We start from the raw sequence: 24,790 nt of genomic DNA, 5'->3' as shown, positions 1-24,790 counted from the left end.
GCCCGACGCGCGCGCGGCTTGTGGCGGAGTGAGGCTGACCGGAGAAGCGCCTGAATGATCAGCGGGCGATAGCAGCCGCTCCCCGCACCGAAAGCCTCCGAAAATAAAATTTTAAAAAAAAGCTGCGTTTCAGCGTAGAGCGTCGGGGGAGCGTGAGCCTCCCGCGCTACAGGCGGATCCGAGCCGGCGTAAACGTTCAGGTATCGCCAGAGGCAGGCCGGGCGGGCCTCACGGCGGCACCGACGGCGTCAGCTGCACCCTAAGATGGCGGCGGCCACGGTGGCGGGTGGAGAGGGTGGTGGCTGGGCAGCTTCTGCCCTCTCTATGGAGCGGATCCAGTCATTCACTGACCTGGCGGACCTGGAGGCCGCCTACAGCCGGCTATGTGAGGAGGAGGTGTGTGTGTGGCGGGGGGCAGGCGGGCAAGCACCTAGGGTGGCGGGGAGGTCCGGGGGGGCGGCACGTGGAACCCTGGAGGCGTTCGCGGCTCCAGCCCCCCCTCCGGTGACAAGGAGGGCGGGCGCCTCGCTGTCACGGCTCCCGTAGTTGTCTGGATCCTTTGCAGAGACGTTAATACGGGCTCAGCCGGCCACCAGGCCTGGTGGGGGGACGGAGCCGCCTCCGCGGAGCTGGTGTCCTTGAATCGTGAGAAGCTGGCAGATTTAGGGTTCTTCTGCGTTGTAAGCTCGGCCCGGGGAGGAATTTGTGGGCTCTCTGACTTAAAAGTTTTGTGATGAGGTTTGCATAACTGATGCTTTCGAATAGCAAAAATGTAAACATTTACAGGATTAAAATGAGAGCTCCGGAAGGATGTAATTGTTGTACGACCTCTTGGAAGTGCTAACGCCTTGCTAGCTGCATGTCCTCGACTTGGATGTAGGGTCTGTGAAAAGTTGCTGGCTCAGAGGAGAGCTAAAGTCACAGAAAACTTTCTTCATCCTTTTATTTCAGAAAGTCATGCAGGAAGAGCTGGATGCCCTCCTGGAACAGCAAAGCACTATAGAGAATAAGATGGTTACACTTCATCGCATGGGGTTAGTGATCCCCGCCCTCTCCCCTTCTTTCTGCTTCTGTGCACTGTTCAGTACCTCCCTGCTTACTGCGTGATGTGAAAATTCATTTCAGTGTTGTGAGGAAAGCACATTCATTCTCAGAAAATGTCAGATTTTAAATGGGTTTGTGGTAGGGAACAGTAGCTGGATCCTCATTCCCAGGTGCCCGATTCCTCTCAGCAGCACTAACAGAGGGAACTGCTGCACCGTCACACAGACTGACCCATTTTGGTGTAGGCTGAGCAGTTCTTCGACGGTCTCAACCCAGAGATTGTTCACTTTTAGCATCAATGATTGGATCAGCTGTCGTGTGTCAGGCTGTTTACATATGTGGACAAATATTACTGCCTCTTTGTGGTCAGCTTTTGCAGGCAGTCTGGAAAGTTATCCTGAGTTGCATCATGCCTAGTAGAAGCTTGGAGCACAAGGTTACAGACTTCACCTTCCACTTCAGCAGTGGAGAGTATCATAAAGCCTCAGTGGCTTGTTCACGCCCTCTCTGGTAGTGAGACAGTCATTAGTCTGTGCGGCCTCTTCCAAAGCAGTCTGATTTTGATGCTTTGCTCCTGTAGGAGAGGCATGAAATGAGAGATACTGTTGCTGTCAGGAGTATTTGGGTTTGGAGGAAGAACGACCCTGTTGTTGCAGACCATCCGACTACTTAATATTTTGCATTTCATGGTCAAATCGCTTGTGTTTCCAGCCCTAATTTGCAGCTCATCGAGGGGGATGCCCAGCAGTTGGCTGGGATGATCACCTTCACCTGTAACCTGGCTGAGAACGTCAGCAGTAAAGTCCGCCAGCTTGACCTTGCCAAGGTAACTGGACTGAGGGAGTGTTTGGGACTCACCACTGCCAAGCCTTATTCTGTCTGCTCATGTGCTCACAGCACAATAGAGAGATGTCCTCTTTTCTTCAGTGAGCATATGGGCTGGAAACTGCTTTGTTCTTTGTTTTAGCATTTTCTATTGATAGGTAGTGGTATCTTGGTGGGCTCCTGGATAGGGTAGGGTACAACAGTAAATAATGTGTATGATTTTTCCATATAGTGGCTGGTTCTCCAGCATCCCCTTCTGCTCCTGGTAGAATATGGTGAATAAACTGAGGTTAGTCTTCGTTAGCACTGTTTTGTCAACTATTGCAGCACTGAGGACAGTGGAGGTGGTCATTGTCACCCAAGAGCAGTCAGGAATCTGGGCTGTCATTCTTTGTACAGAGATAGGCTAAGAGGCATCAAGTCCCAGTGTCCAGCACAACTGCTTAAATCAAAACAGGTGATGTGTCATTGTTTTCTTTGGTCTCTGCCTGCTTGTTAAAGCAGAGTATGGCCTCTGAGTTCAATCTGAGATTTGACAGGTAAATGTTGTTCATCTTTCAGAGCCATTGGTCTTACGGCTTTTTTAGTTTGGGGTTTCTGCTTAGGTAGTTGTTTACTGTGTAGAGAAGTATCACTTCAGTCTGTTTCTTCCTTCTTTTTTTCCCCCCACACCGTCTTTTCCTCATAATTCTCTTTCCCTGATCCAGCCCGCAGCGAGAAGCCTTACTCGTTGCCTTTCTTTTAGAATCGACTCTATCAGGCCATTCAGAGAGCTGATGACATACTTGACCTGAAGTTCTGCATGGATGGAGTCCAAACGGCTCTGCGAAATGAAGATTATGAACAAGCAGCAGCTCATATCCATCGCTATCTGTCTCTGGACAAATCAGTGATTGAGCTCAGTCGTCAGGGCAAGGAAGGTAAGTACTGTTCGTGAGGACAAGCTGATAAGTCACCTTTCCAGTAGATAACTAGAGGCCACATGATTTCCCACGGCAGATAGCCTCAGCTCAATAGACAAAGCAGAAGATCTAATGCTAGCCAAAGATCTTGGTATGTTACAGGGTAACATAGAGATGAATGTTTTTTAAGTGTTATAAGGTTTGAATTACCATTAATTGAAAGGAGAGTTCCTGGCACGTGGCTTTAGTAGCATTTTGGGTACTGACTAGGTGAAGGACAAAATGTGCAGGACAAAAGACATGAAGGAGAAGGCTCTGTCATGGAGAACTGTTGCAGAGTTATGGTGTGCTACCAAGCAGAGCAACTGGAAATGAAAGAGTAAATTGCCTGATCCCTAAAAGAAATGTCCAGTTGATGTTTTCCGTCCTCCATGCAAGACCACAACATTAGCTGTGTGCACATCACACACATACCTACCTTTCTTTGCCTGTAGGGGAATTCCAGTGTGTCTTCTGTCTTCTCACCCTAGGGCTGTGCAGTGTTGGTCTCTCTCCTGGGAAAAAAAGTAGTCCTTGATACACTACTAACATCATGCTGTCACTTTTCCGTTTCTTTTCTGTCCTTTTGACCAGGGGGCATAATTGATGCTAACCTGAAGCTCCTGCAGGAAGCAGAGCAGTGCCTGAAGACAATTGTCACAGAGAAATTCGACACAGCTATGAAGCAGGGAGACCTGCCCCAGGTGGAACGATTCTTCAAGATCTTTCCTCTGCTAGGCTTACATGAAGAGGGGCTGAGCAAGTTCTCGGAGTACCTCTGCAAACAGGTAACAGGTTCTGTGAAACATACTGTGGCCTGTCTGGTCTCCTCAGGGAAAGCAAAATCCAGTCTCTGTCAACAGATATTGTGGAAGGAGATCTTGGCTCTGGCTTGTTAATCTTAGTAACCAGCACTGGCCTTAGTTCCTCTCTCTCCCTGCATTTTGTGTCCTGGGAAGGGCTTTCTGGTGTCTGAATACAGATCCTGCTGGCTGGCTGGTGGCTTCTCCTTCTGAGTCTTGCTCTTTGTGCTTGCTTAAAGCTCATACAAGGGAGCCTGCAAAGAGAAGAACAAGTTTCTGCCTCTCCTTGATCCTTGAGTTTTCCACAAGAGAGGAAAGGGTCCCTGCTCAAAGGAGGAACAGCAGCAATAACTCGTGCATTGGGAAGGCCAGCAAAAGCTCTGTAGGGCAAGGGACAAAGGACCACCCTACAGGATGAAGAATATCTTTGAGTGTAACTAGCTGACTGGTCCTATTGTCATGCAGGTGGCCAACAAAGCAGAAGAGAACCTGCAGCTGGTGATGGGGACTGACATGAGTGACCGTCGAGCTGCTGTCATCTTTGCGGACACCCTGACGCTCCTCTTTGAAGGTAGTCTTCCTTTCCTCTTTGCTGATGGATTGAAAATAGCCCATGGTGAGATTGTCCATCAATTTTAAATGCTTTTAATTTTAGCTCCAGAAGATCACAAAATGCCTCCTTCCCCTTTGAGCTATGGAACTGTCACTCTAGAGAGACAGGGACGCAACTAATAGACTTTTTTCTAGCCAAGAGAGAACATTACAGTAAGCAAGCTTTCCTACGTACAGCTTGCGCAGGCACAAAGTGGATTTGCAAAGGATTTGTTGGCTTCGTCCAGGCATTGGGCTTTTCCTGTTCTCTGCGTCCTGAAAACAAATGGGTATTCCCTGAAGGTTTCTTCAGATGTGCAGCTCTCCAGACAAACAAATGGGATCCCTTAAGACTGAGCAGCTGTTGATGCCTCTGAGCCTGGCTCTTCAAGCAGGACCATGGGAGCTTGAAAGCAGAGAGGGAAGGGAGGGAAGGGAATATGAATGCTCTGTGGGAATGTCGCCAAAGAGTAATTGAGATCCCATAGTGATTTACTGCCTTCTCTATTAAGTCTGCTATAATTCTAGGCTGCACCACTGCCAAGTCACTCTCCCAGTCTGGCACCCTTGCTGCTATTGAAGGTCCTTATTGCTGCTGAGGCTTTCTTGGCAGTAGCATCAAAAGAGGGGGAGCATTGCTAACTCTTGGAGTAGAGAGTTTGTGAGAAGAACGCAATCTTGGATAGATACATCCTTGAAGATGGGCTTTTTTTTCCAGGGAGGTCCTGCCTTGACTAAAACTTCCTCTCTTGGGCGTCTGCCTGACAGATAGGAGAAGAGCTTTCCCTAGGCTGATTTTCCTAGCACTGCACTTCTCCTGTAACCTGGTAGGTGCTGAAAGCTGAGGCTGAGTTTGGATGGCAGTTATGTCCCCTGCCAGGTTTAGCTCATGCAGCTTTCTCCCATGGAAGCTTCATACCTTGTATCTTGCTGGGTAGGGGAGAAACTGACACATGTGGCATGGCAGGAGCTCTCTTTAGGAAGAGAGATGGCTTCTACTCCAGGAGATTTGCGCTGCAGCCTTTCAGTAAACAGCAGAGAGGATGGAGGTTGTCATATGCAGAGAGAATATGCCATGGAACGAGTGGTGGTAATGGCAGGCCTCCACTGAGACACTAGAGAGTGGCTGGACAGTCTAAACTGTTTATCTGGGGAGAGAATGATCCCTTGTTAGGTCCTCTCTGCAGACCTCTGTAGCTCTGCTCTGGGTCCAGACTGGATGGGAACTGCTTGAGTCTCTTGTGCTTCCCCTCTCCCTGCAGGGATTGCTCGCATTGTGGAGACCCACCAACCTATTGTAGAGACCTACTATGGGCCAGGGAGGCTGTACACCCTTATTAAGCACCTGCAGGTGGAGTGCGACCGGCAAGTGGAGAAAGTGGTGGACAAGTTCATCAAAGAGAGGGACTATCACAGGCAGGTAAGAGGGGTGTGATGCTGCCTGACACAGGCAGCTGCAGCCTCCATCCAGCTCAGCAGGGCTCCAACTACCACAGAGGTGGCAACATTTGACCTTGTGTGTTGAGAGAAACCTTGCTTTATGCCATATTTGCACTGATGGCTGAAGGGGTCCAGCCTCTAGTCATCCCTTCTATTGCAGAGGAGGATTCATTGGGAGCATGGTAAATGGACTGTGGGCACAGGATTCTTTGCTCTGCAGGTATGCAGGGTGCTCTCAGTACAACTTTCCCACTGTCTTGTTCCTGCTTCTGTCTGTTAGATGCAGGGCTGCTGTAACTATCTCACGGTCACATACCTGGGTGCCTCTGTTGGAGTTTCCATCCCACTGCTCTTCCTGGCAGGCTGACCTCTTTCTTGGAGGAGGAGGTGAACTGATGCCAGTTCCCCTGCTCTGGCAGTGCTTCTGTCAAAGTGTTCCTATCACCCCTCTGAGTAAGCACCTCCTTAGGCTACAGCAGCAGAAGTGGCTGTTAACTCCAAGTCATCAGCAAAGACTTTGATGACGCTCTCCTTTTTTTTTTTTTTTTTTTTTTTTTTTTTTTGTGATTGCAGTTTCAGCAAGTTCAGAATAGCATGATGAGAAGTTCTTCTGCAGAGAAGATTGAACCAAGGTACCAACAAAACCTCTTCTTGCTTTCTAACCTTCCACTCTTGAGCTGTTATTAATACTATTTAGCATTTAGATGACTCTCCTGGTCTTCCAGAGGCTTTGTGGCTACTCAAGCATAAAATCCAATTGTTACGTGCCCTTCACTGCTCTTTCGTAAAGGCACCTTCTGTGGTGGTACTTCATTTTGCTTACTGGTTACTTTTAAGCCTTGGCCCTAAACACTGCAGGAGGGCTGGCAATATCACTGCACACGAAGGACTGAGGCTTTAATTGCCTGTGCCCACTACCATGTGATGGTCAGAGCACAGTCTTTGGAGCACACAAATCGGAGCATCTCCTTGGGAAGATAATTTGTGATGGAATAATGGCCGGAATAAATCTTTGGGTCTTGCTTAATCTGCTACTGCTGCTGCAGCACCTCTATCATCAGTTTCTTGCTAATGAACTGAAGTGCTTTCAATCTCCCTCCTCTTCTTCTTATCCTAAGCATTTGCGTGGCCCTTAAGTGAGGCCATTTGAAGGTGCACCCAGCCCTTCTGGCATTGCATGACTTCTAAACATGTTCCTCAAGCAAGAACTATGAGCCTGCATGGCTAATTATTTCAGCGGTAATGTAGAGATCCACTTACTGTTTGGTCTGAATAACTGTGCATGCATCCCAGGTTTTCTGAGCTTTTACTTTTTCATCTGTAAAATAAAGATTATGGTTCCTTGTCCCACTCATGTGTTGTGAGGCCTTGAGCAGGATTTGTGAAGTTCTTTTGCGCACACTGATGAAAAAGCTGCTGATATGACAGTCTTTTTTTTTTTTTTTTTTTTAGTCATCTCTGATCTGAACACTGTGTTCTGCATTTCTGCATTGTCACATGCTTTTTTTGGTCTCACGTTTCCTGAGCTGTTGAGCTTAAACAGATTCTTCATCATTTCCAGAAACACATGAATCTGTGCACAAAAGCACATATATGGAGATGTCAGGGACCAGACGTTTCTAACACTGGCCATGTAGGGCTCACTGAATCATAGCAAAACTGAGGTAGGAAAGGACTGCTGAAGGTCTCTAGTCCAACCTCCCACTCAAAATAGGGCTAATTTTGAAGTTATATAAAGTTGCTTAGAGTCTCGCAGTCCTTACTGCTGTGATTTTCATGTGTTTGTTCTCATATCCATGAGGAAAAAAGAAGCTTCTCTGTAATGATTTTTTGCAGGATGTTTTGCTTGTATGTGCATTCCTTCCACGTACCAGTTATTCTGCTGATCTTTGCCACTTGACAGCACAGATGGAAAGGGGCAGTAGTGATCTCATAGCAAAAGAACAGAGAACACACTACTTAACTGAGTTAAATTAGTGTTTCTCCTTTTGTAGTCTTGCTACCTTGATTCTTGCTATGTTCCTTCCAGGGAACTTGACCCCATTTTAACAGAAGTCACTCTGATGAATGCCCGCAGTGAGCTGTACTTGAGGTTCATCAAGAGACGAATAATAGCTGATTTTGAGGTGGGAGACTCCATGGCCTCAGAGGAGGTAAAGCAAGGTAACACCTTGAATACCAATACCTGTAGGCTCTCTGCTCTTTGCAGCCAGAAGTGGAGATATATCTGAGTTAGTGGCAGAGCAGAGTGACAGGATCTGCACAGACACTTTGGAAACGGTCTGTGGAAGAGGATTGTGTCACCTGACCTCCCCAAATGTGTCTTCAGCACTGGTTGTTCCCTCTAACAGGGAAACCAACATTAGGAATGACTGCGGAGCATAATAAACAAGGTTCCCAAAGAAAGGGAGGGCCCTTTGGTCACTGCAGCTACAGATCCTAAAGGTGGAGGCCACAGGGAAAACAGGCTCAGGGTTTTGGTACTCTGTGGAGCTCTGAAAATCACTTTTGTCACCTGCAAAAGTCAGCTTGGCAATTCCAACTATGCAGTTGAGGCCTGTGATTTATTCCAGGTTGGGCTTTGCAGGTGTGTGTCCGTTGGGTGCCCATGAGACAGGCAGCAAGGGGGTTAGGTGGAACTGCTTTCTGATGCTTGGCCCCTGCTGATGGTTCTCTTTTGTGTTCCATAGAGCATCAAAAATACCTGGACAAGCTCCTCAACAACTGTCTGCTGAGCCGCACCATGCAAGAGCTCATTGGCTACTACATCACCATGGAGGAATACTTCATGAGGGAGACCGTCAACAAGGTAGGGCTCAGACTGCTGCTTGCAATAACCTGTGTTCTCTGCCAGCAGCTGAGACCACTGTGTGTGCTCCCTGGTCCTCTGCTGAGCATCCCTAGGGAGGGAGATGAGCACCTGGCAGCTCTGCAGCTGTTGGGAAAGTATTTGTTTCCCTTAGCTTTGCAGAGCGAGTGGTTGTTTCTGAACTTTAACTCCAAACGTACCCATAAGTATCTTCCAGGTCTGTGGGCTAAAAATTAGAATGAGTGTTGCGAGCCCACACAGGGCACAGTTCAGCTCAGGGTGAAATGGGCAGGCTGGCAGTTCGGTCTCACAGCGCTGTTCTGAGAGGGCACCTTTGTTCACTGAGCTCAGGGCAGTGAAACAGCTTTCTTTGCAGGCTGTTGCTATCGACAGCTATGAGAAGGGTCAGCTCACCTCCAGCATGGTGGATGACGTGTTTTATATAGTGAAGAAGTGCATTGGGCGTGCTCTGTCCAGCTCCAGCATAGACTGTCTCTGTGCCATGATCAACCACTCTACCACCGAGCTGGAGTCTGACTTCAGGTAATAAAAATACAGCAGGCTTATTGTAACTTGCCTCCACATCATGTTCTACAGTGTTTGCTGTCAGATGGTCTTCCTTGTGTTCTTCACCTTCTGGTAGATGCTCATAGGATGCAGCATCAGGTTTGGTGTGGGAAGCTGGGCCTGGGCATGTTTTTCTCACAGTAGTGGTGGTCGCCTGTAGGACAAACAGAAAAAGGAACTTCATGGCCCAAAATCCTTATGAGACCGAGTGACCATGTAGCATCGGAGTGCTACCCTGCTTGATGGTACACAGTCACCCCTAATTGTTCTCTGGGTTGCCTGTGAGATTTCTTAGTAACTTGAACTTCTGAACCTGCAGAAATTGTCCTCCTCCTGTTTTTCATCCCAACGTGGGAGTGGAAAACTGTGATTGAAGACAGCAGACAGCTGTGGGCAGGATTTGTGGGAAAGCTCAGAAACTGGGTGGTTGTGTTTTTCTTTTGGCCTTGCATCCTTTAGATGCTGTCAGGAGATATTTGCCAGCCCTCTTTTGTCCTTGTAAAGTTCTGCTTACCTTTTTCAGATCACAGCTCAGCCAGAGTGCTGTCCCCTGTCATAGAGCACAACTCTGTTGTGGCTTGCAGTATTTGCTCTAAGGCCTGGTATGTTCTGCTTGCCCCATAGGGAGGTTCTGTACAACAAGCTGAAGCAGGGATTTCCGGCCACGACCTTCCAGGACTTCCAGAGGGGAGTGACCAGTGCCGTGAACATCATGCACAGCAGCCTGCAGCAGGGCAAGTTCGATACCAAAGGCATTGAAAGCACCGATGAAGCCAAGCAGTCCTTTCTGGTGGGTTTCTTGGATGTTATGGTGTAGAATGAGCTGGGGTAAAGGGAGAGACAATGGGGAGCTCTTGGGGACAGGATCGGTGCGACTATCACACGTTCAGAAAACCTCTTCAGGCATGGTGGGTGGCCTGACTTTGGATGTCTGGTAGATGCTTCTACCTCACCTCATGTTTGTAGGGCTTCCACACCAGGCCCATCTAAGTATAATCTTGTTACTGCCTCTTAGGCTGCTGCGGTGATGATTCCCTCCAGGCTGGGGAAGAGTCTGTGCTCTTTTGAGGCATCCCTCAATCCTATTCTTCACAGGCTCCGCACCAAGGTGGTGCGAGAGTGTCTCATCCGCACCTTCCTCTAGATGACAAACTTTCCTTCCCCAAGCTTAGGGTTCCTTCACTCTCGCTTATCAGACCAGAGAGTTTCCATTAGAGCAGGGTTGTCTGCTCTGCTTGGCCTGCATGATCCTCCTGTTGCCTTCTCCTAACCGCAGCACTGCAGCTCTCTGCATGCTTGAGCAGGCCAGAACGTGGCAGTGAGCATTAGAGACCCCTTGGAGAGCATTTGAAAGGCTGTTGCTCATGTATTCTGCAGCATAACAGATCCTTCCCAATGGTGGGTTGCTGTATAGACCCTGCATTGTGGATAAGACCTCACCTCTGGATCTGCTCCTTCCTCTCAGCCATCCCTGCTGTTTGAGCAGACCTGTGGCAGAGACCTTGAAAGCACTTGAGAGGGGCTGGCTCGCCCTGACTTGTCTCTCTCTCCATAAGTCACTGTGAACACACAGTGACGAAGAGGCTCCTTGGGACTTTCACTGTACAAGTAGAGAAGGCAACAAAGGGAGCAGGAGACACTGAACTCTTCCATTTCATTAAATTCTTGGTTACAGGTTTTTCATTTCTTGCAGCCAAGTGCTAAAAATGTCAGTTCTCCCCCTGGAATTCCTCATTCACCTGTCAGCTTGCCTCGCTTCCCTGCCTGCACAAACCCCAGCCTTATACTGACATTTGGTTCAGCTTCAGCAGGTACAGAACAATCTGTTTGGTGAAGAACAGATACTCATTTGGCAGGAGGGGTGCTGATTCCTGCTGCCAAGATACAAATGCCTTCCTGCCTCCCCTGCTTCTCTGGACACACCATCAGCTCCAGCCACTACTGGTCTGTTGCTCTTCAAAACACAGTCACAGAAAGTTGGGGGGTATATCCTCTCTTCCACCAGTGGCTCACAGCTGGGACTTTGCTGCAATGTTGTGGACAGTTTACTCAACTTCTTTTCAGCGACATTCTAACTCAGAGCTTGTACTAGCCACTGGTTCCACACACATGCTCCGCTACTGTAGTTCAGCTTCATGTAGCTCCATGAATCTGCAGTGCTTTGATCACATAGTAGCATCTCTGTCCCCTTAAATATTTGTGTTTCAGCCTGTGGTGTGAGCTGCATGAAGAAAATGTAAGGACTTGGAGCTGAGGTCCTGGGAAATTCTTCTGAATTCTACTTGGCTTTGTTTTGTTGTTTTCTTCCAGGTGACCTTAAACAACGTGGAAGTCTGCAGTGAAAACATCATGACCCTGAAGAAGACTTTGGAGGTGCAGTCTGGATTCTTTACTGTTTTTTCTGTAATCAAATTTGTAATGTCCTCCCTTGGTGGGGGGTCAAATAAACCATATGGAATTTGCTATGCTCAAATTCCCAAGGTCTTTGCCCTCCAGCCTTAGGAAAGCAATTTTGCATCAGCCAGACATTGCTCTGCCAGCTCAGCAGCAGCAGCTGGAAATACCAGTTCCTCCAGCTTGACCAACCTGGCACAGGCCAGGAGCCAGTGGAATGAAATATGCGTCATTGTTGAGAGGTTGTGGTCCTCTGGTGCTGGGCTAGATAGTCCCTGGCTCCCATTCTTGCTGTCCTCTCCCCAGCTGGAGCCAGCAGCCTCTCTCTTCACAGGGACAAGAGTTTGGTGCCTATCATAGCCTGCAGGCATGCTGGTGGGCAGCCAGAGCTCAGCAGTGTGAAGGGATAGAAACTGTCCAGGTTATTAATTTGCAACTTGCTTGTGGATCTCTTCCCTGCAGAGTGACTGCAGCAAACTGCTTAGCCAAGGCTTCGGGGGTGAGCAAGCACAGGCCAAGATTGACAGCTGCCTCTCTGACATGGCTGCCGTCTCCAACAAATTCCGTGACCTGCTGCAGGTAAGTGTCTTGCTGAGTTACTGCTGGCCTCCAACACTGGCTGGCTGGTGTCTTCAGGGAGAGCTCAGGCAGGAATCATTTCAGCCTAAGGCCTGGGCTACGTCTGCCTCCCAGAGTGCTGGGTAGGAGTGCAGGAGAGAGTAAATCAGTGAGCTTTGAGGCATGGAAACAGATCCAGGCTGTTTGCACAGCCGCACCAGCTGGCAGCTGCATAAAAAGCACTGGAGGCAGCTGCAGAGCCAGAAGGAATGTTACTCTTATTTGTCTTCATTCAGCAGAGTTGTAGTTGGTTCAGTGTTTTCAGGAGAAGAAATAATAATAGCATTTCCATCTCCTGCATTCTCCCTTGTGGCACAGCATGTTGTCAAGTCATCCAGAGCCTCACTAGGTAACACCAAAGATGGGCTGTTGGTAGAGAAGAGCTGTTCTTGGCTTTCTCCTCCTTTCCCAAATGGAAATACTCCCCAGCATGGGGCAGAAGGCTCTCTGGCTAAATTGACCATCTCGTGTGGCATGCTGGGGCCTGTTGCCCTAAAATTTTACAGTGGTCTCTGGCAGGGAGAGGAGCAGGAAGACCTAATACCTCCTGTGGAGAGAAACAAATCAAAAGAGAATATTTTGAACCAGGTTTTCCATCAGCTTTGTACTTCGTAGAGGGGCCAGACTATTTTTTGTTTGGCTTTGCAGTTCACTGCAGCCAGATGCCTTCAGACTGGTATTGCCTGTGTACCCTCTTGAGGCTTGTGGTCAGTACTGAAACCAAAGAGCTCATCAGTAAGGAGTAAAACTCTCCAGTCTAGCTCTAGTGCAGTATTAAAACTTGATTGCAAAGTAATCAAGAGGCTGAGCAGCAAGCTCCTGTGCTGCCGAGTCACACGCATGTGGAATTTGCTTTGGAAAACGACAGTTGCCAGCAAGGCCTGCTCAGAAATGCCAATTTTAGTTAAAAACTTCCATCAAATGCCAGGTGGTATCCGTACCTGAATAGTTTCATGCTCGGTGAGCTTTCTTGACATCTTGCTGAGCCAGGGTGGTTGGCAGGAGAGAGCTTTCAGAGAGCTCTCTAGCATTGAAGCAGACAGAACAGCTTTTGCTTACAACCTGCTGCTCAGGGGAGATAGCCTGTGCTGGACTTATGATTAATTCAGGGAACTAACTGTGGCTACAGCTTTTATCCTCCTTTTAGCTTCTCATACTGAGCTAAGCTGCACTGGAGGTGGGGGGCATCAGTTGAGTCAAATCACAGTGCCCTCCTGGCTGGCTTTGAGTAGAAAGGCTGGTGTTTCTGTCCTTTCCTACCCAGGTGGGATATGAACTGAATGCCTCTCTCCTGCCAGGAAACATCTGTAGCTCTGTGGGCAGGGGTGGGGGAAGCATGAGCCCTTCAGACCAGGCTGCAAGTCAGCACAACAGCAGCTTCTGGGCCAATGTCCTTCCTGTTCTTGTCATTGTGGTGTCCTCAGTGCCTTCCAGCACTGGACAAGTGTGGGATCAGGGACTTCTAGGTTCAGTTTCCTGTGCAAGTCTGTGGGTTGATTTCCCCAGCTTGCAGTGAGGATGGGAGGCAGCATCAGGACAGCAAGGCTGTAAAGGCTGCGTGGTGTGGTCAGTTGCTCTTCTTGCTTCCTGTCCCCCTCAGGAAGGTCTCAACGAGCTGAACAGCACAGCCATCAAACCCCAGGTGAAGCCCTGGATCAACCTATTCCTCTCTGTCTCTCACAACATCGAGGAGGTAAGGCTTAGCATTCTCTGCTTCCAGCCGTACTTCTGCACTCTCCATCCTCTGCTCAGCAGCACAGTCAGAGCAACTTCATTCTCGTTCCCCTCAGTTCTCTGCTGTTTCCTTGGCACAGAGCAACAGTAGAGTACCCAGAACTTGCTCTGCACCCCAGTCTGGAAAGGGGCATTTCGCTAGAGAGGAGCTTGAGAAAATGGAAGGCATGCAGTGCTGCTCCAGGAGGAACCTCCCTTCCTGTCCTCTGGGCCTTCTGCCGCTGTTCACACAGGCCACATAAACAGCCATTTTTGTATTTCAATACCAGGAGGAGTTCAGCGACTATGAAGCTAATGATCCGTGGGTCCAGCAGTTCATTGTCAATCTGGAACAGCAGATGACAGAGTTCAAGGTGAGAGAATGTGGGGGGAAGGGGGGGGGGGGGGGGACGGACATGGCAGCCTGCCAGGCTTTGGCCAAACCTCCACATGGGGAATGGTGAACAGAGGTGTCCTCTGGTGCCTTGCAGGGCTCTTAGAGACCCAGTCACCCCCTTATCCTGCAATTATCAAAGCCTGCTTGCAAGCTCCACGTACCTGGATCACTTCTGTGATGCACTGCACTCGCTGAGCCTGCAAGTGATGGGTTTTTATGTGAAAGCTCTCATAGGGTTGGGTTTTGTGGACCTCTGCTCAGTTGTTTGTGACAAGAACGACACGGGTTTCTGCTTCCAGGCTGGACTGTCTCCAGTGATTTATGATACCCTCACTGGTCTTATGACCAGTCTCATAGCCATTGAACTGGAGAAAGTGCTGCTCAAATCCACCTTCAGCAGGGTAAGCAAAGTCTGTCGTCTACCCTTAATCTGCTTGACAGCAAACCCTCAGTGAAGGGCTGGGGTGGGGCAGAGGCGTTACTACCCTCAGAGAAGCTCTGCCACCACTGGTGGCCAGCTCAGGGAGACCTTGCATTAGCATACCCAGGGAGAAAGTGTATTTTGTGATGGGGCTGGGAAGACCTTGCATCAATAAGGGCCTGGCTTTTAAAGTGCATCTAAACATAAGCCAGTGTAACCTCCAATAAATGGTACTCCTGCTCAGATACCTCCCCATGCTCCCTTTTGTTAATTGTGTGTTTGGCACAACCCCTGGGCCTGCTTGGAGAGTTAACAGAGCTCCTTGGTCCCCACAGCTTGGAGGCCTGCAGTTTGACAAGGAGCTGAGGTCGCTCATAGCCTATCTCACCACAGTCACCACCTGGACTATCCGTGACAAGTTTGCCCGTCTTTCCCAGATGGCCACCATCCTCAACCTGGAAAGGGTGAGCTGCGCTTTGTCATCTTCTACTGGGGGATTGCGGGAGAGCCAGTTGGACTCCATGTGGGTTTAACTGGGCTCATCCTGATGTTGTCACACCTATGGGGTATGGAGAAGCTGGAAAAGTTGCCCCGTGCCTCATGGGTGTTTGCCTGAAGCGGTTTGTGGCAGGAAATGCTGTGACCATAGCTAGAGTTTGAACTCTGCTGTGAGGGTGGTTGGTGCTGAGTTGTCTCCTGCAGCTCTCTTCTTTCTCCAGGTGACAGAGATCCTGGATTACTGGGGCCCAAACTCAGGCCCACTCACCTGGCGCCTTACTCCTGCCGAAGTCCGGCAAGTGCTGGCTCTCCGAATCGACTTCCGCAGTGAGGATATCAAGCGCCTGCGCCTGTAGTTGGTCAGTGCTTGGGTCAGCATTACGCTAGAGGTAGCAGCAGGAAGGCTGCAGCCCTGGAGCCTGCCCAGGTCATGCCCTGGGGCATGCTGGCTGTTAGATGGTGTGGGGTTGGGGTGATGTCTGCCCTTCTGCTCGTGTTCCTCAGAGCAAGGGGCATTCCTGGGCCAGGGAAAAAGAGCTGCCATCCTTTTGTGAGAGCAGGAAAAAAGGGAGCAGAGGAATCTTTCACGCTGAGAGCAGCATGACACTATTTCTGAAAACACATGCAAGTCTGAGGGACAAGCTTGTGCTAACTCCTGATTCCCTTCATTCTGCTGCCCTGCAGGAGGTCACAGGTCAGGAAATCTGGGGGCTGTTGAGGTGTGATTCAGATACAGGTCTGCAGAGAGCATTCTACCCGTGCTGCTGGCCACAAGGTGTGTTCCTTCTGTGCCACCAGTTTAAGGGTCAGCTACTGCCATCCTACACATCCTAACCCCTGGCACTTTCCTAGTGGCTCTGTAGAAGGGGAAGAGGAGTGATTTCCTTGTGGGTAGGGTGCTTGGAAAATCCTTAGAATCCGCTGCCAGAAGGGGGGCTGTGTCCCTGCTGGCTGACTGTGCCCTGTACGCTACTCCAAATAAACCTTGCCTGGCTGAGCAGCAGCCTTGGGGTGTGTGTGTGTGCCTGCGAGCCCTGAGGGAATGATGTGGGACAAGAGCTATGCACCATTTTTCTTCATCTACCCTGTGCCACAGCATCAAGAGGTTCTTCCTGTCATCCCCCACACTGCTGGCATTGGCACACAGTGAGAACAAACATCCCTGAGATGGTGCCAGCCTGCCCTCCCCTGCTGTCCCATCGCCCAGGGCTGTGGAGGGCCATGTCCAGCCCCTGCATGCAGTTCCTGTCATGCCCACCCCTGGAAGAGCTTTGCCCCCCACATTGCTGGGGCCTTGCGCTCCTGCAGGGAGGAAGGAACCCTGCTAGGGACAGAGCAGCATAAACTCATGCTGGGAACAAGCTTTTTTTATTCAAATAGACTGCAGCAACTAGTAACTCACTGCAGATATAGTATCTCAGCACAGGAGAGGGACTTGATTTCACATCCAGGTTCATCCTTGGTGCAGGAGCATAGCACACTGAACAGGCAGCGTGGGACCCTGGTACTGGAAGAGCAGGAAGGTTCCTACTAGAAGCAGTGCAACAAATGCTATTCTCTCCCCTTTGGAGAGCCAGGAAAACTGAACTGAAACCCCCAAATCAGCCTGGAGGCCCTAGCAAACTGTCCTTCCAGTAAGGCCACCCTCCAGGGACTGTTTGGCCTGCCCAGCTCGTCACAGCTTCTCCAGCCACTGGCTTTTGGGGCAAGTAGCAGCACAAAAAGGCCACATCAAGATGGAAGGCACCTGCTGGAGCTGGCTGAAGGAGCTGCCTCTAAAGTAGCAGGGATTTCCCTGCTTTGGAAGGCAGCTGGCTGCTCCCTCCCCTGCGCTGTGTATGTGCCAGGAGTGGGTCACGGCTGAAGTTCTTCACACAGCCACGTCCCCTGCAGGGTGAGCACTGTCCTTTGGATCACATCCCACAACCTCCACAGAGAAACCACCTGTGTCCACTTCAATGCTGTGGATACTGAAGTTGCCCAGTCCCTAGGAAAAATAATTTAAAAAAAAAGTTATGGGCTGGGACAGGAGCCAGCAAGGGACCTGTTCTCACCTCCATGCTCCTGGGGAGGGTTAAGGGGACAAAAAGCAATCGCAGCCCGCTCATGGTGGAGCGAGATGCTTCTAGTGTTTGTGCTACTTAAAGCAAGTTTCTGCAAGCCACCTGCAGCAGTGAACCACCTCAGCGCTTACATCTCACCTCACTTTTAGCTAGAATTTGGTGCAATGCCTCTTTCTGCTGAGGGCCTTTGGTTAAGACATAAAGGAAGCCGCCGCCGCCAGCCCCAGCCAAGCACTGCCCATAGATATAGGGCCGGAGAGCATCCATCATGCGCCCGACAGCCAGTGGCTCGCACCCTGGGGCCATGCATTTCTTTTGCTGCCAGTACCGGTCCAGACACTTGCCGATGAGCGGTAGGTTACCTGCAGGAGAGGATATTGCAAACATTTTACCTCTATTTCTTGCCCAAGGGGCACAAACCTATCCCTGCCTCTCCTGCTCAGCCCAAGCTGAATTCAGCTTTCTCATCTATCCAGTTCCTGCTGGCTCTGGCTGCCGAGCAAGCAAACCCAGCCCTCGCATGTTGGTGTTTATTTTTAATCCTCCACAGGGGGAGAATTTGCTTGCTTTAATGCTCTACAGCATCCCAGCAGCCAAAGGCCAGATGAATCCACCGCACAAGCTAGGCACAGCCCCTAGCCCCATCATGGACAGCTCACAGAAAATTAAACAGACTTGGCATGTCTAACCCCCCATCTCATGTCTTCGCTCAAACCTGAATTTTGGGGCATTGCCTGTAACGTCCAGTGGGCCTAGGGGAAGATTTGAGGCTTCTGCAGCTGCAAGAACCTGAACCCCCCCCCAGCTTTTCCCCCCTCCATGACTACACAGACTGTCCCCAGGGAAGTCTGTGTTGTGTCAGTCATTAAAAGGGCCAGCCTGGCCCAGAGAGGGGGGGCTCACACCTTGCCTCAAGGCCTGGGCACACTCCTCGGCGTTGCTCACCAGCGCGTCAGCATTTTGCACAGCGGAGGGCAGCCTGGCATACCAGTTCCTCACCACATCCTGCAAGGGGCCACCAGAACATCCCCATCACCATTCGTATGGCTCCAGCAGCACCCAGGGAAGTAGTGCTGCACCCGCAGCCTTCAGTGCCTGCTCCCATCGGGGTGGCAAAGTTCTGCACCAGCGAAGGGGACAGGCACAAAGGCCACGGGGTGAGCAGAGGCCAGAGCCCGCAACACCCAGGTGTTACCTGAAGCAGGTTGCGGGCCAGGCGAGTCTTCCCCGTGTACACCAGCAGTAAGTGATCGTTGAGGGTCTGGGTAAAACCATTGGGCACCAGGATCTTCTCCACCTCCACCCTGAGTGGCAGCTGGGCTTTTGACCTCCCAATTTTGAAGCCGGGCACAAGCCCGCCCACCTGGTCCTGCCAACCGCCACCTGCAGGGCAGAGGGTCCTTAGCCACTGCCAGGTCCCCCACCCCACAGCCTGGCCAATCCCCCCAGCCACTACCTGTTGTGAGCTTCTGCTCCAGGTGCAGCACGGCGTGGATGAGGGACTCTGTGCTGGCAGACTTCCCAGCTGCCCGGTACAGTGATGCCATCACCGCTCCTGCCAGGATGCTGCTGGTGCCTGCAGGGAACACAGGCAGGGCACCGGGGTAGCAAGGCACCACACGTGCCCCGTGAGAGCTGGGGCTGGGCTCCTGGCTGTGGGGCAGTAAGGCGGATGCCCCATCCCAGTGCTTGCAGCAGGAGGGACTCCCCAGCCCTCTCCCTGCAGATTTACCAAGGCCAGACCCGTGGGGCAGCTTGGACCAGGTGTGCACCTCAAACCCACCCCCGAAGCTCTCCATCAGCTGGGCCCACAAGGATTTCTGCGAGGGGAACTGCACGACTTGGGTGCAGATGAAGGCAGCTTTGAGCAATGCTCCTGGCAACAAAAGGAGAAAGCAAAGCTGATGCTTGCTGCACTACCTGCTCCCTCATCCCATTGTCCCCAAAAAGGGCCACCCTGGCACCATGGGGTCAGGACACCAAGGGGACATCAGGGGTACAGAGCCAGGCCATGCAGCTGGTGACACTTCACCTGGCGCATGCGGCTGGCAGTAATCCTGCAAGTGCTCCAGCTCCCGGCACACCAGCTCCACCGCTGCCTCGCTCTCTGGTGTCCCGCTGAAGCTGACGAGGCGCAGCTCTGGCTCGTGAATGCGCCGCACCCTGGCGCCAATGGGCCGGCACCCATCCACCAGCACTGCCACGTCCACCACAGCACCCCCATGCTCGTATGTGATGGGGGGCGTGTCGCTCCAGCCACCTGCCAATGCTCACCTTCAGCTCTCCACGGCACCCCAACTTCTTTTCCCCCACAACATCATGGGCCAAGACATCCATCTGGAGGGATGCACTCACCGGAGAGGTCCAGGCGGGCCGGACACGCCACCTGCACCCAGTGCCCCAAGGGTGGTAGCTCCGCCTGCCCCACAGTGACAAACTGGCATGAGGACATCACTGCCTGCCGGATGAGGATCTGCTCGGCCCCCTCGTAATGCCGAGCTGCTCTGACCAGCAAAGCTGGCCTGGGAAAAGAGAGACGCTGAGCCCACTACCACAGCTTCCTGAATGCCAATGACTGGGACAGGGCAGCAGCTGCTCACCAGCCCCAGCCTCACCTGCTCATCCACTTCTGCCGCTCAGCTGCCAGCTCCCGGACACCACTGGCAATGTCCCCACTCTCCAGGTGCCCAAAAGCCGAAGCCCACTCCTTGTTGGCAGCGGGCCCGCTCCGCAAGCCCCCTTCCCCTTGTGCCATGCAGCCCAGGACATCAGCGATGCAGGCAAGAGCTCGGGCTGCAATGCCAGTGTCACCAGCCGTGGAGGCAACTAGAAAACAAAAGGAGGCTGCAAAGCCATAGCCAGGCTGCAGCTTGCCCCAAACCAGCCCAGTTCTGCAATAAGCCAGCTCCAGGGGAGAGGGACTCACATGGCTTGTGCTCACCCTGGCTTGTTTGATGCCCTGGGGGTGCACCCCACGGGCTCTTACTGGAGGGCCTGGGGAGCACCTGACATCCCCAATGCCCAGAGATGTGAGGCACAGCTTGTGGAAGTCCAGCTCACCCTCGTCCAGCGTGCCCAGCACAGCTTCATGGTAGCCCTCGTGGACGGCGCTGCGGGCAAGCGGTAGGAGGCTGCTGTCCTGGCGCCCCAGCAGCACCCGCCGCACCTTGCACTGGCCCTGCAGGAAGAAGAGGGCCCGGCGGGCACGCAGCTCGGCTGCCTTGTCCAGGCAGGGCAGCAGCTCCTGCCAGGACATGCGCCAGGCTGCCCGCCAGCGTGCCAGCCGCACACCGGCCACTGGTGCCGGGGCCAGCAGCCACAGCACATCCTCCAGCCCCAGCGCCTCGCAAGCGTGCAGCACTGGGAACAGCCGGGCATTGAGCAGGCAGCGACTCCTCCGCGGCATCTCAGCATCCCAAAGGTCCCCTTCCCTGACAGAAGGAGAACCCGTCATCACCACCCCAGAGCTCAAGGACGTCTTCCAGGAGGGGAGGAGGGCCACAGGATGGATTGGGGTGGCCATGACACCTTTCACTGCAGCCATCCCCAGAAGAGCCCAGTCTCCTGTCCCATCCTGGCATGTGGCACCTACCGTATGCCCGTCCGATGGAAAAACTCAGCCCAGGTCATGTTCAAGTAGGTGGCCTCTTCGGCAGGGCTCTGCAGGGGGATGGAGGGGCTGGTTACGCCTCGGCTTCACAGGAAGCCTTGTGCCACCTCGCTGCCCCTGTACCTGCCAGTCGTCAAGGCAGCCAGTGAGCGTGAACACGCGGCAGGGCAGGTCTCGCAGCCGGATGTGGTGGCCTTGCAGGATGACGTCACGCAGGGGACAGCCCTGCAGGGCCAGTGAGGAGCCTATGGCAAGGCCCGAGAGGAGGCAGCCAGGACCGATCTCCAGAGGACCCTGCAGAAGAGACAGTGAGGCCCTGATTGGCACTGTCATTGCCAGAGCAGCCCCCAAACCAGAGCTAGACCCCAGCCTTGGAAGGGGACAACCACCCCAGAAGACAAGCTGGGGCCAGCAGGAGCCAGGTGCCAGAAGGACACACTTTGTCATGGAGCTGCAGGGATGTGGACTGCAGAAATTCAGGCCAGACAACAGCATCCAGGGCTCACAGCCATGGCAAAGCCCCCGGGTAGGGACAGCTGAGGGTGTTACTCTCCTCCCCTTTCCTAGGGACAACAGCCACCAGTGTTGCCAGTACCAGCCAAAAGGCAGCCAGGAGGAGGAACAACACCCCATATCTCAGAGCCATGGGTCCCCCATCCCAGCCAGGGTCACCACGCCCTGCTGCCCATTCAGTGGACTGAGAACTCTAGGTCACCCTCACCCCAGCCACCTACCTGGATGTGACAGTGCTGGATGACGCTGCCAGCTGCCAGCCGCACGGCTCCTTCCAGCAGGGAATTGGTGACTGAAGAGCCGTCCTCCAGGAGGCAGGGCTGCTGCCAGGGGTACAGAGGTACGTGGGACCGGGATCTGGCCACGCAGCCCAGAGCAACCCCCACAAAACACGTGTGAGCAAGGCTGGGGATGGAAGGACATACGTCCACGTGGGAATGGGCTGTTTTGCAGAAGCGGAGGTGGCTGGCAGAGCTGGGCAGGAGCGTCAAGCTGCGGATATGGTCGCTTGCAGAGGTGGTCAGGTAGTCATAGGATGAACCGGGGATGCAGGCTGCAGGGTGGTCAGGAGAGTCATCAGCACATCAACAGCAGGTGTGCCTGACACCCACGTGAGCCAAGGGCAGCCACGTTGAACATCCCCAGTCAAAGGGGTGGGGAGAGAAGACCTGGGGACCCACAGCTGTAGGGAGAAACAGCTGGGTGCTAGGCCCTGAGCACCCCATCTCTCCCCACACAGGGGAAGAGGGCCCAGGGATGGATCACTTCACATGCACCCACCACAGCATCACTCACCCATGCTAAGAGGGAAGGTGTGGAGCGCTGTCCACAGCACGGAGCGGGCACTCCTCACACCGGCATCACCACTGCCCTTTATGAAATCCTCCTCTGTCATCCCCGCTGCCATGCACAGCACGATGTCAAAGAAGAGGGAGAGCTGGGGAGAGAAGGGACCTGATGGGTGCAGCTGGGCTGGCCGATGCAGCCACCCTGAGCCCCACCCTGCTGCTATGTGCTCCCCTCCTGCCACCTCTCCTGCCCAAATCTGGCAGCAGAGGGGAAAACAGGCCCCACAGAGATGCCCAGCAGTGGCACCCGTGGGGCAAGGGGTCCCGTCTCCCACAGAGGGGCTGTAACCTGGATGGGTGGTGCCCCCGAGTCCAGCCCCAAGTAGGTGCAGGCATCCAGAGGAGGGATGACGTGGGTGGCCAGAAGCTGTTCAGTGGCATCCGAGGAGAAGAAAACCACCCCGCAGACCTGCCAGGGCACAGCAGAGCTGAGGACACAGCCATGGTGACAGGAGGGACAGGGCTGGCAGGGCCACTGACAACTGAGCTGTGCCATACCAGTGGGACTGTGCCATCAGGTCCTGCGCACTGCTGGATCTGCGCCTCTGTGCCTTTGTAGATGATGTCGCACACCAGCCCCTGGGAGCAAGACCACCCCACTGAGCTCTTCAGGGTGCCCCAAGCCAAGCAGCTGTGGCAGGGCTGGGACCTCAGCACCCAAGGGACTGAAGGGGGGGATGACCCTTGTGCCTCCAAGGGATGCCCCTTGAAGGGGGAGCTGCTCTGGACCTGCTCATCAGTGAGGTAGACCCCATGGTTCTTGGCATACTCCTGACTCCCAGGCACTGCGATCACTCTGACACCCTGGAAGCCATTCCAGTCAATTCCTGGGGAGAGGAACGGAGACCAGTGCCCACTGGGGCAGCGAACATACCCATGCTGGGCACAACTGCCTGAAAACTGGGCCCGCAGCAGAGGCGGTTACAGCAACGTCCAGCCTTGGCCACCTTGTTGTAGGCACAGCAGATGGTCACAACCACACAGTGGTCAGCGACACCCAAGCACCCACACCCTCATGAGGGCATGACACAGGCTGAACTGGCTGCGCCACCGCAAGCTCCGACCCCTGTCCAGAACCAAAGCGGGTGCTGGAGGCAAGGCTGGCACCTACTCACCTGGTGCAGAGGGCACGGTGAGGAGCATGTCGGTACTGCAGACCCACACGCCAGGTGGGGAGCCCACACAGAGCTGCTGAGAAAAGGACCACGTGCCCAGGGATGGCACAGAAGGGGCCCAGCCCTCGTGGGGCACCTAGCACCCTTCCCGCCCTGCTGGGAACCTGCTGAAGGCACCCTGAAGGCTTCAGGGGGAGCCGAACCCACCCCCACACCAGGGTGCCCAGCATTGCACGGCAGGAGCCCAGAGCCCCATCCCACAGGCCACACAGACCCGGTGTGTCATGGTTCCCAGCAGGCTGTCCAAGTTGCAGACCAGAGCTTCGGCCGGGGCGCCAGGCTCCTCCACAGGAAGGCAGGTGAAGGCCCGGCCACAGTCGTCGAACGAGAAGTCGCGGCCCTGGTGGGATGAGGGGGTCACAGGGAGGGAGAGGGTGCGAGGAGGTGGCTCCAGCTCCTAGCCGCGTGACAGAGGGGTCCCAAAACAGGCTGCAGGTCAGCTCTCACCATGTGCATAATAAGGATCCGGGCTTCCCTCAGGACGTCGGCGGTCACCACCTGGGCGGGCAGAGCAGGGGACACTGAGCGCGGACGGGACAGCCATCGCCCCAGCCCCCGCCCCTCCACTCCCCGGCCCCTCACCGTGCATCCCGCCCGGGCGCTGAGGTGCTCGGCCGCCACCAGCAAGGCGTTGAGGGTGGCCCCGCCGCTGCCCAGGCGGGCCCAGGGGTCCTCCACGGCCAGGAGGAGCTGGGGGGGGCGCGGGCCCAGGCCGCCCCTCAGCCGGCGGACCTCTAGCTCTGCCAAACCAGACACGGCTGAGGGCTGGCACCGCCGCCCCGCCGCGCCGCGGGGAGGGGAGGGCGAGCGCCAGCCCCGCCGCTTGCCTCGCTGGAAGGCGGAGACACAGCCGCCGCGCTGGCAGGTGAGGAGGACGACACTCCACTCCACCGCCGCCGCCGCCATCGCTCCACCAGGCCACCCGGCGACCCTCCCTCCCGGCCCCTCTATGGCGGCGGCGGTGCATGCTGGGAGATGTAGTCCAGCCCGCCGCCGGCCGACTTGCACCGCTGCGGTGAGATACTACATCTCCTAGCGCGCACCGTGCGGCTGGGCAGGTCCGGGCCGCTTAAAGGCACAGTGCGCCCCTACCCCAGCGCTATCCCGCCCCCGGGGGTTCTTGCAAAGGTGGAAATGGGGGTTTTGACGTTTTTCTCCCGTGAAATGGGTCCCGCCGGCGGCGAGCACCCCTGTCATGAGCCCACCCGGGCTCAGTCCGTCTCCTCGCAGCGGGGTGGGGGTGCCCGGCTGCGGGCGGTGGAAGCTGGTGTGGGGATCGGGACGGACACCGGGGGGTGCCGATGAGCCGGGGTGGGCACCGGAGGGTGCCGGTGCACGGGGTGAGGCATCGGGTGGGTACCGGGAAGTACTGATGTGCCGGGCGGGTACCGGCTGGGTAATGGAGTGGGGGCTGTACCGGGCGGGGGTACCGCGGCGGGTGCCGGGGATGCCGGTGCGCCGGGGGGGAGCGGCTCCGTTCCGCTCGCCTCCTACAAGTCCCACAAGCCCCGCCGGGCGGC

General features: G+C 53.9%; 2 protein-coding genes across 11 annotated transcripts; one reads left to right on the top strand and one right to left on the bottom strand.

Moving 5' to 3' along the window:
* The first annotated feature begins 7 nt into the window (after window positions 1-7).
* COG4 (component of oligomeric golgi complex 4) lies at window positions 8-16,064 on the top strand. 3 transcript variants are annotated; one of them, XM_075101792.1, is made up of 19 exons: window positions 8-396; window positions 952-1,034; window positions 1,756-1,870; window positions 2,615-2,789; window positions 3,405-3,598; window positions 4,079-4,184; window positions 5,467-5,624; window positions 6,218-6,276; window positions 7,674-7,807; window positions 8,335-8,453; window positions 8,830-8,996; window positions 9,645-9,810; window positions 11,331-11,393; window positions 11,877-11,993; window positions 13,633-13,725; window positions 14,036-14,119; window positions 14,442-14,543; window positions 14,899-15,027; window positions 15,283-16,064. In XM_075101792.1, exons 1-19 carry the CDS (start codon window positions 265-267, stop codon window positions 15,415-15,417), a joined length of 2,331 nt encoding a protein of 776 aa, XP_074957893.1. In that variant the 5' UTR covers window positions 8-264; the 3' UTR covers window positions 15,418-16,064. The 3 variants fall into 3 exon arrangements, with proteins under 3 accessions (XP_074957893.1, XP_074957895.1, XP_074957894.1); XM_075101794.1 differs by having other exon boundaries at window positions 21-200; XM_075101793.1 differs by lacking the exon at window positions 14,442-14,543 and having other exon boundaries at window positions 31-396.
* A 346-nt stretch (window positions 16,065-16,410) lies between these two features.
* On the bottom strand, window positions 16,411-24,205 carry FCSK (fucose kinase). 8 transcript variants are annotated; one of them, XM_075101790.1, is made up of 23 exons: window positions 24,098-24,205; window positions 23,853-24,010; window positions 23,718-23,768; window positions 23,485-23,610; window positions 23,211-23,283; window positions 22,825-22,922; window positions 22,594-22,674; window positions 22,385-22,504; window positions 22,043-22,184; window positions 21,673-21,800; window positions 21,469-21,570; window positions 20,858-21,028; window positions 20,717-20,784; window positions 20,185-20,555; window positions 19,740-19,950; window positions 19,480-19,646; window positions 19,157-19,384; window positions 18,857-19,000; window positions 18,581-18,700; window positions 18,320-18,507; window positions 18,030-18,129; window positions 17,263-17,486; window positions 16,411-17,048 (listed from the first exon to the last, which is right to left on the bottom strand). In XM_075101790.1, exons 1-23 carry the CDS (start codon window positions 24,174-24,176, stop codon window positions 16,932-16,934), a joined length of 3,267 nt encoding a protein of 1,088 aa, XP_074957891.1. In that variant the 5' UTR covers window positions 24,177-24,205; the 3' UTR covers window positions 16,411-16,931. The 8 variants fall into 8 exon arrangements, 7 of the variants coding, with proteins under 7 accessions (XP_074957891.1, XP_074957885.1, XP_074957889.1 ...); XR_012662069.1 differs by having other exon boundaries at window positions 18,070-18,129; window positions 22,594-22,922; XM_075101784.1 differs by having other exon boundaries at window positions 22,594-22,922.
* Window positions 24,206-24,790: the final 585 nt, after the last annotated feature.

This window comes from Phalacrocorax aristotelis, chromosome 8 (genome assembly GCF_949628215.1).
Source record: "Phalacrocorax aristotelis chromosome 8, bGulAri2.1, whole genome shotgun sequence".
Classification (NCBI taxonomy): Eukaryota; Metazoa; Chordata; class Aves; order Suliformes; family Phalacrocoracidae; genus Phalacrocorax; species Phalacrocorax aristotelis.
Note: the sequence above shows the minus strand (reverse complement) of the source record. Positions and strands in the feature narration are given on the sequence as shown.